The 17215-nt window shown below is 44.9% G+C and overlaps 1 protein-coding gene across 2 annotated transcripts in view; it reads left to right on the top strand.

Moving 5' to 3' along the window:
- The window catches only part of CHST4 (carbohydrate sulfotransferase 4), a 12130-nt gene extending 1729 nt beyond the window's left edge, over positions 1-10401 (top strand). For both annotated transcript variants that reach the window (XM_032284372.1, XM_032284373.1), the window contains exon 2: positions 8469-10401. In XM_032284372.1, the coding sequence (XP_032140263.1) occupies positions 8487-9647 (1161 nt within the window). In that variant the 5' untranslated portion in view covers positions 8469-8486 and the 3' untranslated portion in view covers positions 9648-10401. The remainder of the gene's footprint in view (positions 1-8468) is intronic.
- Positions 10402-17215: the final 6814 nt, after the last annotated feature.

Raw genomic sequence — 17215 nt, 5'->3', positions numbered from 1 at the left:
AAAAAAAAAAAAAAAAAAAAAAAAAAAAAAAAAAAAAACACTGGTTTGGTCCAGAAAGGCAGGACAACTTGAATCAGGGGTGGGAATAAGGTTGGGTGGAGGTAGGGGTGGAGGTAGGGGTGGGAGATTCCAGCTTATAGGTAGATTTACAATTTTTCTAGTTGACAATTGGTTGAGTTTATCTAAAGACCTGGGATCAAAAGAATGTCTGGGTTAAAATAAAGGATTGTGGAGACCCAAGTTCTTATTTGCAGAGGAAGCCTTCAGGTAGTAAGCTTCAGAGAGAATAGGCTGTAAAATATTTCTTATCAAATGTAAGGTCTGTGTTGGTGATAATGCTGGAGCGGTATAGTAAGGCATGTCAGACCCCCACTTCTCATCATGGCCTGAAACAGTCTCTTGGGTAAAATTTTAAAAGACCCCTGGCCGGGCGCAGTGGCTCAGAGCTATAATCCCAGAACTATTGGGAGGCTGAGGTAGTACAACACTTGAGGTCAGGAGTTCAAGACCTGCCTGACCAAATAGCAAAACCTGTCTCTACTAAAAATACAAAATACTAGCCGGGTGTGGTGGCATGTGCCTGTAATCCCAATTACTCAGGAGGCTGAGAGAGAATTGCTTGAACATGAGGAGTGGAGGCTGCAGTAAGCTGAGATTGTGCCACTGCACTCCAGCCTGGACGACAGAGCAAGACTCTGTCTCAAAAACAAAAAACAGAGTCTTGGCTGAGGAGGAAGTCCATTCAGATGGTTGAGGGTCCTTAGAATTTTATTTTTGGTTTATAATGTCTTACCCAATCTTGCTTTCCAGGTCAATGAGGGCACCTCATATAGTAAAAAACACCCTACAATATATGTTCGCTTGGCATTTGTTGACAGATGTTCCTTGAGCACCTACTATGTGCCAGGCACTGCCTTGGCACTAGTGACACAGCCCTGGCGGGACCCAGGTTCAATCCTCCTGACACTGTCTAGGAAGAGTTGGCTATATGGACTCCCTTTGCCCAGGTGCTCGGCTTCAGAGGTTTCCCAGGTCTTCAAGCTATTTGTAAAGATGCCAGTTTCCCCAACCATTCTCTCTTTGTTCGAGGTATCTTCTGCTGTATCTAATTTCTACTTCTAGGGTGCATGATCTCACAGGAACCCTAAGTTAGAAATGTATCCAGTGGCTGGAATCCAGACTTCTTAAATTAATATGTCTGGTTTTTTTTTTTTTTTCCCTCAGAATTTCCCATTTTGTCTCTAAAAGGCTACATGATACCAATTTGGGGGACATCTATAATTCAGCCCTCTATAATCAGCTGCTCCATGAGGTCACCCATCTGGGTGACCTTCATGGTTCCTTTGCCAAACATAGGTTCTCCCTTCTCACCTTTGGTGATGTTTTCAAGATCCTAAGGTTCTCTTGACTCCTCAGAAATGGCTGTCATTTGTGTTTTAAGATGATACCGCTCACCCATCATTGCAGTAACATGCTTAAATTTTGGGGGGCAGTGATGATAGAATGCGCTGAGGTTGTTTTTTTGTTTTGTTTTTGTGTTTTGTTTTGCTTTTGCTTTTTCGACCTAGTTACAGCTGATTCAAGCTGACAGACTGTCATCCAGCAATGAGGCTTTTATTTTTTAAATGTTTGCTCAAAATAATTTTCATACTAGGAGGGAAAAATAATTTCCCTCCTAGTTGTAATTAACGCATGCTTGGTATGGTAACTTTTTTTTGGACTGATGGTTACTGTGCCATTTTGCGTTTAACCTATGCCTCTGACTTTAGTAGCAGTTTGGTTCAAGTAACTGAGACGGCATGGGTTATGTGCTCCCTGCTCCATGTAATCACATAACTTTTACTCACTGATGCTAATGAGTGTCCATGTGCATTTCATAAAAGGATACTTACATTTCAGTCTCTTGAAAGATTTCCTTAGGTTTTCTGCTTTCCAGCAATGACTGTGCCTCTTCCCATGCTCAACTACTTACTCACTTACTCACCTATTAAGCAAGTGTTTAATGAGCCCTGATCATTTGTAGAATTGTTATGTACTGTACCTGTAAGCAAGATAAGACGCAGCCTTTCCCTTAAGTTATAGCTGGCCAGAGAGAAGAGAGGAACCCATACAGCTGTTTACTGTCGAGAAAGACAGCTGCTAATGGAAGGTCTGGGAAAACAAATAAATCTCAGGAAGGAGCCCAGCGCAGTGGCTCATGCCTGTGGTCCCAGCATTTTGAGAGGCTGAGGTGGGCAGATCACCTAAGGTCAGGAGCTCGAGACCAGCCTGGCCAACATGGCGAATCCCCATCTCCACTAGAAACAAAAATTAGCCAGGCGCAGTGGCTCACACCTGTAATCCCAGCACTTTATGATGATGAAGTGAGCGGATCACCTGAGGTTGGGAGTTTGAGACCAGCCTGACCAACATGAGAAGCCTGTCTCTACTAAAAATACAAAAAAATAGCGGGTGTGGCAGCACATGCCTGTAATCCCAGCTACTTGGTAGGCTGAGGCAGGAAAATCACTTGAACCCAGGAGGCAGAGGTTGCAGTGAGCTGAGATCGCGCACCATTGTACTCCAGCCTGGGCAACGAGAGCAAAATTCCATTTCAAAGAAAATAGAAAAAAAAACAAAAAGAAATATACAAATTAGCCAGGCATGGTGGCACATGCCTATAATCCCAGTTACTCGGGAGGCTGATGCAGGAGAATCACTTGAACCTGGGAGGTAGAGGTTGCAGTGAGCCAAGAAGATCACGCCACTGCACTCCAGCCTTAGTGACAAGCAAGACTCCCTCTAAAAATAAAAAATCTCAGGAGGAAGAGAGACATCTTCTTTCAGGGAGAAGGCAAGCTGTGGTCAGATTTTTTAAGAAAGAGTGGCTGTCCTGCAAAAATCTCAGGGCTTTTAAATAACAGGGCAAGTTTGGAAGAACGGAAAGTCAGGAGCCTAAGGCACTAAAATGGAGGGGAGTGATGGGAGATCAAGAGCAGGCCATGAAGGACCCGGGTGCAAGGCGTGGGGATGTTTATTTAATCCTGTATACACTGGAAATTTATTGAAGAATTTTAGTCAGGGATTTGATAGACTTGTGCTTTTAAAAGATAGTTGTGGCCAAGTATGGTAGGTCACACCTGCAATCCCAACACTTTGGAAGGTGGCTTGAGGCCAGGAGTTAAGACACCAGCCTGGGCAATATAGCAAGGTCCAGTCTCTAGTCAAAAATGAAAAAAATATCTTGAAGGAGCTCCTTCAAGACTAGCTGATGGGGAGATGCTGAGACAGAGTGAGACCCCAACTCTAAAAAAGGAAAGATAGATTGTGGGCCAGGTATGGTGGCTTACACCTGTAATCCCAGCACTTTGGGAGGCCAAGGTGGGTGGATCACTTGAGGTCAGGAGATTGAACCAGCCTGCCCAACATGGCAAAACCCTGTATCTACTAAAAACACAAAAATTAGCTGGGCATGGTGGCATGCACTGGTAATCCAGCTACCTGGGAGGCTGAGGCATAAGAATCACTTGAACCCAGGAGGCAGAGGTTGTAGTGAGGTCAGATCACTGACAGAGAGAGACTCTGCCTCAAAAAATAATAATTTTTTTTAAAAAGAAGGCAGTTTTTGGCAGCAGTGGGTGATGGGGAGATGTAGAGAGACAGGAGAGAAAGGTCAATGTCAAAGGCCACCCTAGAGACATGTAAATGGGAATTCTGGCAACGGGCGAGCGGGATTGGAGAACACTATTGAAGAGTCTCCTTCCATGAAGCGCCCTGGTGACTCGTGTCACCTCCCTTCTGCCAGGGCCCAGGAGTATCTGCCTCTGCTGCTCATTACAGTCTTCAGAATGAGTTTTGCCCAAGACACATCGTGAAGTATCCCCTGGCTCTCTGGCCAGCCCATCATGTGTTGTCTAGATCCAGATATGCCTGGGGCTCAGTGACAAGGGATGGGACTTGCTTCCCAAAAGCATACACTTTCTAGCGAGGACAGGTGCTCATGGAAAGAAAAATAAGTAAGAGAATTTCCACAGGAGTTGCTGAGAACCGTGGACAATAACACCGGGGAACAACTGGGGGCAGAGTTAGGAAGCCCAGCTCCAGCTTGGGGAGGAAATGGGCTTGAGGCCAGTAGCAGCTGGCAGGCAAAGAGGGCCCAGGGCCACCAAACCCCGCACAGGACTCAGAACTGGCCCAAAGCTGGGATGGAGGGAAGGGAGGGTGTCGCTTTGAAAGGTCTATTCTCTTAATCCCTAGGAAATGTTAGCTTTTTCCTAATTATAAACCCTGCTTATAAAATTCTATCACCATTTCCTTATAACTGTATACAGGTTCAGTGCTTCTCATTTTCCTCATTTTGATTTTGCTCCATTGCTTCCTATTTTTGTTCCACACTTTTTCTCCTACTCACAATGCCCTTAGGAGAAGCTCTCTTGCTAAAGTCACCTCTTCAGTCTTTGCAGGGAGGGAGGGCATCCTTGCCTATGATTAATAATGGCCTAGTTTCTAATCATTTTCCTCTTGGACTCAAGTTTTAAGAACTAGGAGCACATCTTAGCTGGCCCTGTTCTAATCTACAGGGCTAGGACTACAAGGCAGGAATTACCACTCACTGACATTTTCCTGCTGTACAGCAAGTAGTTTTCAGACATGAAGATGAGATGATCCTCATTGGATGTTTTTAGCACATCCAGAGGAAAAGCATATGAATGGAAGAGAAGGGGTTTTTCTGCTATTGCCACCCAAGGTTTAGCTTGAGTCATTACATACTTCCCAGAAGATTCAGGGGACTTCCAAGGAAAACCCATAAGCTGGCAAAACATGCTCCCCTTCAGGAAGAAAGCTATAAATGCCAAGAGTCTCCTCTGTGGCTTCCCAACGTCTCTCAGGCAGGTCTCGGAGCCCTGGAGGTAGAGAATAGTTTCTGATCAGTATGAAGGCTTCCTCCATGCTGATGATACATGTGTGATCTTACATACATGTGAGATGGTGTGTGAACATAAAGGCCATCACTGAAGCATTTGAAATGGCAAAAGACTGGAAACAACTCGAAAGCCCATCAATGAGGAAACTGACTAAATAAACAGGTTAATCCATACAATACTTCTTTGAAGCAATAAGGAACAAGGATCTGCTTTACGAACTGCCCAGGAATGCCCCCTGAGACATATTGACAAGTAAAAATAAAGGGAAGCACAGCATAGACAACTTGTAAATTTTTTTTTTTTTTTGCTTTGAAAGACGAAAATAAGAACACATATACATTTGAATTTTCTTGTGTACACATAAAACAACTGAAAAGACAGATTAAAAAGTGAACTCAGGCCAGGTGCAGTGGCTCACACCTATAATCCCAGCACTTTGGGAGGCTGAGGCAGGCGAATCACTTGAGGTCAGGAGTTTGAGACCAGCCTGGCCAACATGGTAAAACCCCGTCTCTATTAAAAATACAAAAATTAGCCAAGTGTGGTGGCAGGAGCCTGTAGTTCCAGCTACTCAGGAAGCTGAGGCAGGAGAATTGTTTGAACTTGGGAGGCGAAGGTTTCAGTGAGCCAGGATTGCACCACTGTACTCCAGCCTGGGCAAAAGAGCAAAACTCTGTCTCAAAAAAAAAAAAAAAGATATCAGTTGCTATCTGGGGCAAGCTGAAAGAAAAATGGGCAGATGCAGTCAGGTGCTGGAAGTAGACTTTTCACTGTACACTGATGACAAAATACCAGCTAGCGTTAGCAGCTGTCAGTATGTAAAGAGGAGGGGACTGATTTATCAGCTAGTAAAATTCTTAGGTTTTATTTCCTCTGGAAAAATAGTATGACCCATTTTAAGATATGTCACCACCCATGTTGACAAATGGCTCTAGAAGTTTCCTAACTTCTGACTGCACGCCTCCCTCACAGGCACAAGTGACTGTCATAAGATTTCCCCTCCCCAGTGACATATGTTAAAAGCCTGGAGTATGTCAGACTGGGCTTCAGGCTGCCAGGTACTCCTTTCCTTCCTGCATGTAGAATCTGAGAAAATGCTTGTTTTAAATTCTGAGTCTGTAGATGCTTTTCAAAACAATTTGAATCATGTAACTATTATCTATTAAAACCTTTTTAGGCTGAGCACGGTGGCTCATGCCTGTAATCCTAGCACTTTGGGAGGCTGAGGCAGGAGGATTGTTCAAGGCCAAGAGTTCAAGATCAGCCTGAGTAACATTTTTTTTTTCTTTTTTGAGACAGAGTTTTGCTCTTGTTGCCCAGGCTGGAGTGCAATGGCATAATCTCTGCTCACTGCAACCTCCACCTCCCGCGTTCAAGCGATTGTCCTACCTCAGCCTCCCAAGTAGCTGGGATTACAGGCACCCACCACCATGCCCAGCTAATTTTTGCATTTTTAGTAGAGATGGGGTTTCACCATGCTGGCCAGGCTGGTCTTGAACTCCTGACCTCACATGATCTACCCACCTCGGCCTCCCAAAGTGCTGGGATTACAGGCATGAGCCACTGCACCTGGCCATGAACAACATTTCAACACCTTGTCTCTGCAAAAATAATAATAATAAAAAAAGATAAAAACTTAAAAAAAAAAATTGGCATAAAACCTGCCACCACAAAAATAGCAAATTCCCAAATCTAGCCCCAGTTACTATCTGGAATTCTAGCCTCTATTTTTTATTAAAGCCAGAAAGGAGAATTTCTTGTGTACATAGTGATAGACAAATGAACACCTTACTACTACTATGAATGTTTGACTATGTGCAATAGCTATTCTCTCTCTCGATTGTTATTTATGTCAGGAGGTCACCCAGAATGAGAGAGTCATGTGGGAAGAAAGGTTAAAATCTCCCTTGGAATACCATTCTAGCATGGCCCTGGGAACCGTGATCCTTTCACATGAAGCAAGCCCTGACTGCAAAACGTTGCCATCAGTCAGTAATAGACTTACTATGAATCACAAAGTGAGACTTCTTTCTCTAGATATAGTCTTATCAACTAGAAAACCATCTTAAAATAGTTTTTTGTTTGTTTTGTTTGTGGGTTTTTTTGGAGATGGAGTCTCGCTCTTTCACCCAGGCTGGGATGCAGTGGTGAGATCTCGGCTCACTGCAACCTCTGCCTCCTGGGTTCAAATGGTTCTCCTGCCTCAGCCTCCCAAGTAGCTGGGACTATAGGTGAGCACCAACACACCCAGCTAAAATTTTTGTATTTTTAGTAGAGACAGGGTTTTGCCCTGTTGGCCAGGCTGAACTCAAACTTTTCACCTCAAGTGATCCACCTGCCTCGGTCTCCCAAAGTGCTGGGATTACAGGCATGAGCCGCTGCATCTAGCCTTAATATACTTACTTTGTTGGACTAAGATACTTTAATGTCACCTACAAAAAAATCTTAAATATCTAAATTCTTGATGGGATGGCATTCCCTAGGCTTGTGTGGTACACACTTGCCCAACTGTACTGAGCAGTCCTGAGTAATTTGTCCCACGTTGTCAAGCGTGCCTCAAGCAGCAGTGTGGGAGTCATGGGCTACAGGTATCAGCAATGACAGTGACACAGCTCTGACATATGTAGTGCTTCGGGTGGCTTGCAGCACCTTCTTAGAGTTGGCTGGTAAGGAGACTCTAATAGCTCAAATAACTCTAATTCTGCTCAAATAGAGTCAGAGAGTTTATCACCTACACAGATACAAGGTCAACAATAGATCAACTCCCCATAGCCTTAGTTCCATGGGATGACACCAAATCAAACAGCTTTGCTACCTGGGGCAAGTTGAGAAATGGGCAGGTGAGGTCAGGTGCTGGAAGTAGACTTTTCACTGTACTGTGATAACAAAACACCAGCTAGCAGAAATAGATGACAGGCACCATGGGCACTTGGTTCCGCCTTTGAGGAGACAACTTCAACTAAAGCCAAGCAGTTGTACAGCCTGCAGCCCTATCCCTTGTGGGACTGGAGTGGAAAGTCCTATGTTTAACTGCAGTGAGGGAGGGAGGTGAGACACAGTCTTGGCTGCAGCCTCCCTTATGATGGAGGGCAGGTAAGCTGGTCTCCAGGCAGTTCCCCACTAGGTAGCTATCTCTCTCTGTTTCTGCAGGAATCACAAGACATTCAACCAAGACTTGAGTTAGACTGAGGTGACTCTTCCCCTAAGTGGCCCATCTGAAGACATCCTTGCCATCAGGGCACCATGATGGAGCCATTTTCTTATGTTGATTAAATATGGCTGAGTTCAGATATTTTTGGTAAACCAATGGGCACAGTGGCTTGGTTTAGAAAGACCAGAAAGGAGGAATTAAAGACCTCGAAGTAGAAAGTATCAACACACTAAGTGTAAGGGACAGGAATTGATTTAGAGAGCGATTCGTGCCAGTGTTTGCAGGAATCCTCTGGCTTTTCCATGTTGCTCCTTGGTAGGGGTCAGAGAGCAGGTGGCTTTGGCCAGAAGGAAAATAGAAGGCAGACACTAAAACAGCAGCCTAACTCAGCCCTTTCTGCTTGTTCCTTAAAGGTCTTCCACTTCAACACAATGCAAGTGCCTAAAAAAATGAGGCTCCTGCTGTTTCTGGTTTCCCAAATGGCCATCTTTGCTCTATTGTTCTACATGTACAGCCACAACATCAGCTCGCTGTCTGTGAAGGCACAGCCCAAGCGCATGCACGTGCTGGTTCTGTCTTCCTGGCGCTCCGGCTCTTCTTTTGTGGGGCAGCTTTTTGGGCAACACCCAGATGTCTTCTACCTTATGGAGCCTGCCTGGCACGTGTGGATGACCTTCAGGCAGAGCACCGCCAGAACTCTGCACATGGCAGTGCGGGATCTGATACGGGCCATCTTCTTGTGTGACATGAGTGTCTTTGATGCCTACATGGAACCTGGTCCCCGGAGACAGTCCAGCCTCTTCCAGTGGGAAAACAGCCGGGCCCTGTGTTCTACACCTGCCTGTAACATCTTCCCACGAGATGAAATAATCCCCCAGGCTCACTGCAGGCTCCTGTGCAGTCAACAGCCCTTCGAGGTGGTGGAGAAGGCCTGCCGCTCCTACAGCCATGTGGTGCTCAAGGAAGTACGCTTCTTCAACCTGCAGTCCCTGTATCCGCTGCTGAAAGACCCTTCCCTCAACCTGCACATCGTGCACCTGGTCAGGGACCCCCGGGCCGTGTTCCGTTCCCGAGAACGCACAGAAGGAGATCTCATGATTGACAGTCGCATTGTGATGGGGCAGCATGGGCACACACTCGAGAAGGAGGACCAACCCTACTATGTGATGCAGGTCATCTGCCAAAGCCAGCTGGAGATCTACAAGACCATCCAGTCCTTGCCCAAGGCCCTGCAGGAACGCTACTTGCTCATGCGTTATGAGGACCTGGTCCGAGCCCCTGTGGCCCAGACTTCCCGAATGTATGAATTCGTGGGGTTGGAATTCTTGCCCCACCTCCAGACCTGGGTGCATAATATCACTCGAGGCAAGGGCATGGGTGATCATGCCTTCCACACAAATGCCAGGAATGCCCTCAATGTCTCCCAGGCTTGGCGCTGGTCTTTGCCTTATGGAAAGGTTTCTCGACTTCAGAAAGTCTGTCGTGATACCATGGATATGCTGGGCTACCGCCACGTTGGATCTGAACAAGAACAGAGAAACCTGTTGCTGGATCTTCTGTCCACCTGGACTGTCCCTGAGCAAATCCGCTAAGAGGGTTGAGGAGGCTTTGTTCCCACCTGATGTCAGCCTCAGTCACTTTTTCTAATGCTTCTGAGCCTTGCCTACATCTCTGAGCCTTAACTACCTGCCTGTAGGTATCACATTGAGTGTGAGTTGTGCCCACACATGTTCAAGCAGAAGGATTTTTGTGTCCATGCTTGTGTCTACAAAACAGACTCAGTAACTTTATGTGAGCAGCACCTTCCATCAGTGAAACAGGGTATTGCTCTTCTTCTCTTCTTCTTAATCTTCCTGTCTGGACAGACTTCAGAGACTTTGTGACCTGGAGGCCTATTAAGGATGACACAGTATCAGCAGAATTGATCAAAAACCTCCCTGTCCACATCTTGCCCAATGGGGAATCTTTCACCAAAAAGCTCACCAGTGTTTTCCACAGAGACACAAATTCTGAGCCCTCGGAGTTCCGGAGTTTCCAGTAGATTCAAAAAAGGAAGTGGGAACAAGGTTGGATGCCTACTTCTGAGCTTGAACATCACAGCTATAAGTTATCATAAATATGAAACAAAATCTCTGCACAACAGAGCAAGCTCTTAAGTTCATGGGGTGCCTGGGCTGCATTTGAATGTCATTTCCCCTCCACGTTTTCCTATCACATAAAAGACTGGCTGGTGAAGCTGCTATCTACTAATACTAAAACTCCAAAATAAGATTCTGTTTGAATGTCCCTTTTTATGCTTCTTAATTACTAGCAGCAAATGTTCATTCTTAGGGGATCCTAACCTAAGAACAGATGTAATCATCTTTATTCATTTTTTTAATACCTTTTCTATTATCTATCAACTATGTATACAGAAAATTGCTACAATAATGTTTGGTTTCAGATGATGAACTAAGTCTGTACCCTGTTAAGAATTGGTGGAAAGCAGACAACCAGCAGCTAAGCCCCTTCTTTCTTGTGTTAGGTATAAGTTGTGATAATGCCATATGCATCACTGTAGGGTCTGGGCAGAGAGTTCTTTTACTCTGATCCCTCGGCCAGAGGACCTCAGTTCTAGTATGACTGGTGCTGTTTAGCTCCTCCTGGACCCTTCTCCTAATAAGAAAAGTTGTTTCTCTCAGTCTTGGCAGGAGCCTCCAGGTCTAGTTTTAGAGTAGAATCTCACCTGTTAAAAAATGCAGATTGCCAGGCACTACCTCACATCTGCTAGAATCAGAATCCCCCAGTGTGGGGGCTGGAGTTCTGGTGACTCTTTGGTGGCTAGCGTGGCACTAGCACACCTTGCACCAGGCAGCAGCACTGCTCACCTTCTTGCTCCAAGAAAGGTGACTCTTCCACAAACACAGGGTATGTATGCCACTTGCTCTTGCCACTGGTGCTGTCCTCGGGTTGGAAAGAATAGAAAGAAGCTCCCTATATGTCTGGAATTCCATGGCCCTCTGAGTCCTGACTTTTAAATATCTCACTTTGTCCCAAGTCTGACATCTAGATTGTGTCATTTTCTCTTTTTGTTCCCACCTTTTGGCGAGCTTCATAAAGCTTCCTCCATGTCAGGTCAGAACTCCCCCACTCCATTCTGCTGAGTAGTAATTGAGCTTCTCCACTGCCTGAGATACTTGAGTAGCTACTTTTCCCAGCTGGGTCTGTTGAAGTTAATTTGCATGTGGCTTTAAAGGAGCTCATTTATTCTGATGTCCAAATCTTTAAAAATTCCTAAAGAGGATAGGATCTCCCAGGCAAATGCTTGTCTCTACAAGGCAAATGTTTACTTCCTAAACAAGGTCAGGGTAAAATTTCCCAGCATTGAAAATAAGACCAACACAGCAGATGATGGTGTGAACAGAGTGAAAAGGGCCAGTGAGCGAACAGTGATAGACTTAACCATCTCTGACTTCCCTTCTGAAAGTCGGGCCTCTGTCTGAATTGTTTTAAACTTAGCAACCTCTTTATGAGCCATCCCTATGTGATGCCTGCTTGTCCATCTCCAAAAAGATCACCCTATTTTGAGACAAGAAAAGAGACTAGCCACATGAAAGTCTCAGGGTCTTATTCAAGATCCACTTTAGAACAGTTTTAAATTTCTTACATTCCACGTCTGAGATACCCAATGAAGTCCAGAATCTAAGAGCCACACCCTTGAAGAAAATATCTGTGCTCTCTGATAGAATAGCCACTAGCCACCAATAGCTGTTTAGATTTAAGTTAATTAAAAATTTATAAATTTTTAGCCCCTCAGTGACACTAGCCACATTTCAAGGACCCAATAGCCACATGTGGCTAGCGGCTACTGTATTGGACAACACAGATATAATTTCCACCATTGCAAAAGTTTGATTGGACAACTCTGGTCTAAATTCATTTTTATATGTGTGTCATCTAATCCCTAATTGAACCCCATCCCCTAGGCCACAAAGTTTAAAGAATATATAATATCATGGCATTTTTATACAGCGTAAGGGTGCATAATATAAAATCATGCTGTATAGGCTGGGTGTGATGGCTCATTCCTGTAGTCCCAGCACTTTGGGAGGCCAAGGTGGGCAGATCACTTGAGGTCAGGAGTTTGAGAGCAGCCTGGCCAACATGGACAAACCATGTCTCTACTAAAAATACGAAAATTAGGCATGGTGGTGCACACCTGTAATCCCAGCTACTCGGGAGGCAGAGGCAGGAGAATTGCTTGAACCCAGAAGGTGGAGGTTGCAGTGAGCCAAGATAGCGCCACTGCACTCCAGCCTGGGTGACAGAATGAGATTCTGTCTCAAGGAAAAAAAAAATGCTATATAGTCTTAAAAATCTGACCAAGTGTTGAACGAGACTGCAGTGAACAATGGCACAGTCTCTTGTTGAAGTGTTCAGGAGGCTGGCGCTGGGATTCAATGGTGAGAGTGGCAGCACTCAATTGTGAGATACGAGGAGTCTGGGGACATGACAACTGGTGACAGGCATAGAGGATAGTGTTCTGCAAGACATCCTTCCTAATTCAGAGACCATCTGTTCTATCCCCAATCCCCAGCAACAGAAAGGTGTTTCTTTCTGCCTCAGCCTGTCTAGTTGCATAGGGTCTGTGCATGAGTTTAAGCGTAGATGGGTGAAGGAGATCAAATTTCTCAAAGCTGATTTTCAGGGTTTAGGGAATGAGCCTCTCTCAAGTGTAATGTAACCATAACAGCCTGAAATGCCTAATTGCAATATAGCAATAGATTTCTTTATAAAATGTCAAAGTAGGCAACTCCTCCATGTCCTATAGTTTGCAATTGGGAGTCAAGGGGTGGAGGTCTCAAAAATTATAAACAACTATCTATATGGTGAGAAAGGAATAGGTTTTAGGCAAAGGGATGTGAACAGTAACTTAACTATGTTTCTATCTATAGTTACTATGTGGCTTCATCTTCTTTTTTTTTTTTTTGAGATGGAGTCCCACTCTGTCACTCAGGCTGGAGTGCAGTGGTGCAATCTCTGCTCACTGCAACCTTCACCTCCCGGGTTCAAGCAATTCTCCCTGCCTCAGCCTCCTGAGTAGCGGGGATTACAGGCATCCACCACCACGCCCGGCTAATTTTTGTATTTTTTAGTAGACACCAGTTTTGCCATGTTGGCCAGGCTGGTCTTGAACTCCTGAGACATGAAAAGAGACTCCTGAGACAAGAAAAGAAACCAGCCACATGGAAGTCTCAGCTGTTCCACGTTAGAACAGCTTTTAATTTCCTACATTCCAAGTCTGAGATCTCTAATGAGGTCCAGAATCTAAGAGCCACACCCTTGAAGAAAATATCTGTGCTCTCTGATGGAGTTGCCACTAGCCACCAGTAGCTGTTCAGATTTAAGTTAAATGAAAATTTAGCCCCTCAGTCACACTAGCCACATTTCAAGGACCCAATAGCCACATGAGGCTAGCGGCTACTGTATTGGACAGCACAGATATAATTTCCACCATTGCAAAAGTTTGACTAGACAACTCTCGTCTAAATTGGTGATCTGGTGACCTACTCTGGTGATCTGCCCACCTCAGCCTCCCAAAGTGCTGGGATTACAGGCATGAGCCACCACGCCCAGCTGTGGTGTCATTTTCTACAGAATGAGAGCAGTTGCTAAGTTTTTAATACATTTTCATTAAAACTAAATTTTTCAACTCATGAATAGTGGTTATGGAGAGAGAATCAACTTCTGTTCATTTTTGTGCAAAAACCTACCATTGTGTTGTCTGTAGTATGTTTCTAAAAATATCATTTGTAATTTACTATGTGATTTATAATGAAGCTAAATATAAATTAACTTCATTAACTATGTACATGATCATGACACTGAATTACTTTCAGAGACCAAGAAAGTAAAATTTAAAAAAAATACTATGAGGGACCTAGTCCAGCTAACAATAAACCTCTGATAGGCATTAGCTGAGGATCGATCCCCAGTACATTGCCCCTTCTGTCAAGCGCTATGCCCCAGTTCTGGATAAAGGTCCCTGGTCATTCAGAGAAAGGTTTTTTGTTTGTTTGTTTTAATGCAGTGGTGAGAAAAAGTAGTAATCAATAACCAGAGTAAGGAAATTTGAATATAGCACTCAGCTAAGGGGTGTATTCATTTCTTCCACACACTTAATAGGCATCTACTATATGCCTAGGAATGTTGTAGGTGCTGTGGATACAGCAGCAAACACAGCAGGCAAAGCCTCTCCTTTCATGCAACAGACATTTTAGTCTGTTGGGGGCAAGAGAACAAAAAGTATATGTCAGATGCTAAGTACTATGAAGAAATACAAGGGGAAGGAGCTGGGCAGCGAAGGAGGGTGCTGTTCTACAGAGGCAGTAGGAGACCTCTTCACAGAGAAAGTGAGATTGCAGCAGAAACCCCTTCCAAGTAAGGGAGCTTGCATGCAGAGATCTGGGGGCAGTGTGCCCCAGTAGATGCCAATGTCAATATGGAGAGAATCAATAAGAGTCCAGCGAGAACCTATTGTGCGCTTGGTATTGTGCTGCACCCCCTGGAGGATAAGGAAGTACAGCCATGACAGTAAGATGGAGAGGTCATGCACTCATGAGCACTTGGGTACTGTAATCGTGCTGCCTGGGTGACTCCGCTATTACCAGCTAGGTGACGTCAGGCAGGTTCCTCAACAACCCTAATGTCTCAAATCCCTCAAGTATAGAATGGGTGGAATAAGAGCAGGACAACTCCTTGGAGTTGCTGGGAGGGCTAATGAGTGAATGTGTGGAACGTCCTTAGCGAGCACTCACTCAGCGTTAGCTGTGAACATCGTGGTTACAGTACTTTCTCCCCATTTCTGATCTGAACCCCTCTATGGCATCTGATCATACTGAAATGATGAGCTTTATGCTTCCTGATCTTCTAGGTTCCCTACATCAGTGGTTCTCAATTGGAGGCAATTTTGTCCCACAGGGAACACTTCAGAATGTCTGGAGACTTTTTTTTTTTTTTTTTTTTTTTTATTTGAGTTGAGTCTCACTCTGTAGCCCAGGCTGGAGTGCAGTGATGTCATCTTGGCTCACTGCAGCTTCCACCTCTTGGATTCATGCAATTCCCCTGCCTCAGCCTCCTGAGTTGCTGAGACTACAGGTGCACACCACCACGCCTGGCTAATTTTTGTGTTTTTAGTAGAGATGGGGTCTCACAATATTGGCCAGGCTAGTCTCAAAACTCCTGACCTCAAGCGATCCACCCACCTCAGCCTCTCAAAGGGCTGGGATTACAGGCGTGAGCCACTGTACCCAACTATATTTTATTTTTAATGGATAATTGTTTATATTTATCTGTAGACATTTTTGGTTGTCACAACTGGAGGGTGGGGGATTCAGTGTTACTGGCATCTACTGGGTAGGGGACTGGGATGCTGCTAAATAAACATCCTATATTTGTTTCCTATAACAAATAATTATTTGGTCCAAAACGTCAAGAGTGCAGCTGTTGAAAAGCCCGTCTACATCAACCAGGGATAAGGATAAATAGCTGATGACTCATATGGATTTCCCAGGAGTAAGGATAAAGAGCTTGGTTTATGATGCATCATAAAAGAACAGGGGCCTTTTTCCTCTCAACATGTTTCCATCAGCAGCAGTTAGCCATTGAAATCCACACTGTTTTAGAGCAGAGCAAGAGCTAACACTGAAAGGTACCTCATTCTTTTTTTTTTTTTTTTTTTCTTTTTTGAAATGGAGTCTCACTCTGTCCTCCAGGCTGGAGTGCAGCGGCACGATACCTATTACATACCTACATACCTGTTACAGTCTGTCAGGAGAGTATTTTGATATTCCTCATCAAAATCCTTATCCCAGGGATAAGGATAAAGAGCTGATGACTCAAATGGATTTCCCTTTCATCCAACCTCATTCAAACAGCTATGCCACCAGCTCAAATGTCCTGACTGGGAAGATATAACCAGAGCTTTTTGATACCCGCTCCATTGGTAGCCATCTCAAGAGGAGAGTGGTAGAGTAGTTGTTATAAAACTACAGAGCTGCATCACATGAGGTGGACCAAGAAGAGACTGGGGAGAGGAGGCGAGGTGCAGCCAGCCTTCCTGGGACCAGTCACTCACCGTGCCTTAACTAGTCATGGCTCATGTCTACCCTAATTCAGGGAGCTGTGGCCAAAAGAGGAAAGGGTTTAAAGAAGCAAGACGTGGCTGGGTGCAGTGACTCAAGCCTGTAACAGCACTTTGGGAGGCCGAGGCGGGTGGATCACCTGAGGTCAGGAGTTCTAGACCAGCCTTACCAACATGGAAAAACCCTATCTCTACTGAAAATACAAAATTAGCTGGGTGTTGTTGCACACGCCTGTAATTCCAGTTACTCGGGAGGCTGAGGCAGGAGAATTGCTTGAACCCGAGAGGCAGAGGTTGCGGTGAGCCAAGATCGCGCCATTGCACTCCAACCTGGGCAATAAGAGCGAAATTCTGTCTTAAAAAGAAAAAAAAGGCAAAACATGATCATTTAGGGCCTCAGGTAAAATGGGCAGGACAAATGAAGTCTGCAGCAAATGTGCTGGACAAACACGTGTAAGTGACTGGGAACAGTGACAACCATTCACGAACGCCAAAAAGCTCTGTAGGTACCTCAGGATTGAGACCAGTGTTTCTCTTTTTCTCGTTATCATCCCTCCACCATCACTCCAGCGAGCCCAATAGACATTATTTTTCCAATCACCACCAACCCCCATACAAAATTTTAATATCACAAATATACTGTTGGAACTGGTGGTGGCTCACACCTATAATCCCAGCACTTTGGAAGGCTGAAGCAGGTGGGTCACTTGAGCTCAGAAGTTCAAGACCAGCCTGGGCAACATGGTGAGACCCTGTCTCTACAAAAAAAATACAAAAATTAACTATGAGTTTGTCAATGTGCACCTGTAGTCCCAGCTACTCATGAGGCCAAGGTGGGAGGATCTCTTGAGCCTGTGAGGTCCAGGCTGCAGTGATCCATGATTGCGTCACTGCATTTCAGCCTTTGCAATGGAGAGAGACCCTGTCTCAATACAAAACAAAACAAATATACTGTTAATTTATTTATGCCAGGTGCAGTCCCACCTGTAATCCTAGCACTTCAGGAGACTGAGGCGGGAGGATAACTTGAGGCCAGGA

The sequence above is a fragment of the Sapajus apella genome, unplaced genomic scaffold (assembly GCF_009761245.1).
Source record: "Sapajus apella isolate SASKATOON/1434 unplaced genomic scaffold, GSC_monkey_1.0 scaffold15, whole genome shotgun sequence".
Classification (NCBI taxonomy): domain Eukaryota; kingdom Metazoa; phylum Chordata; class Mammalia; order Primates; family Cebidae; genus Sapajus; species Sapajus apella.
This window is presented reverse-complemented; position numbering and strand designations above follow the sequence as displayed.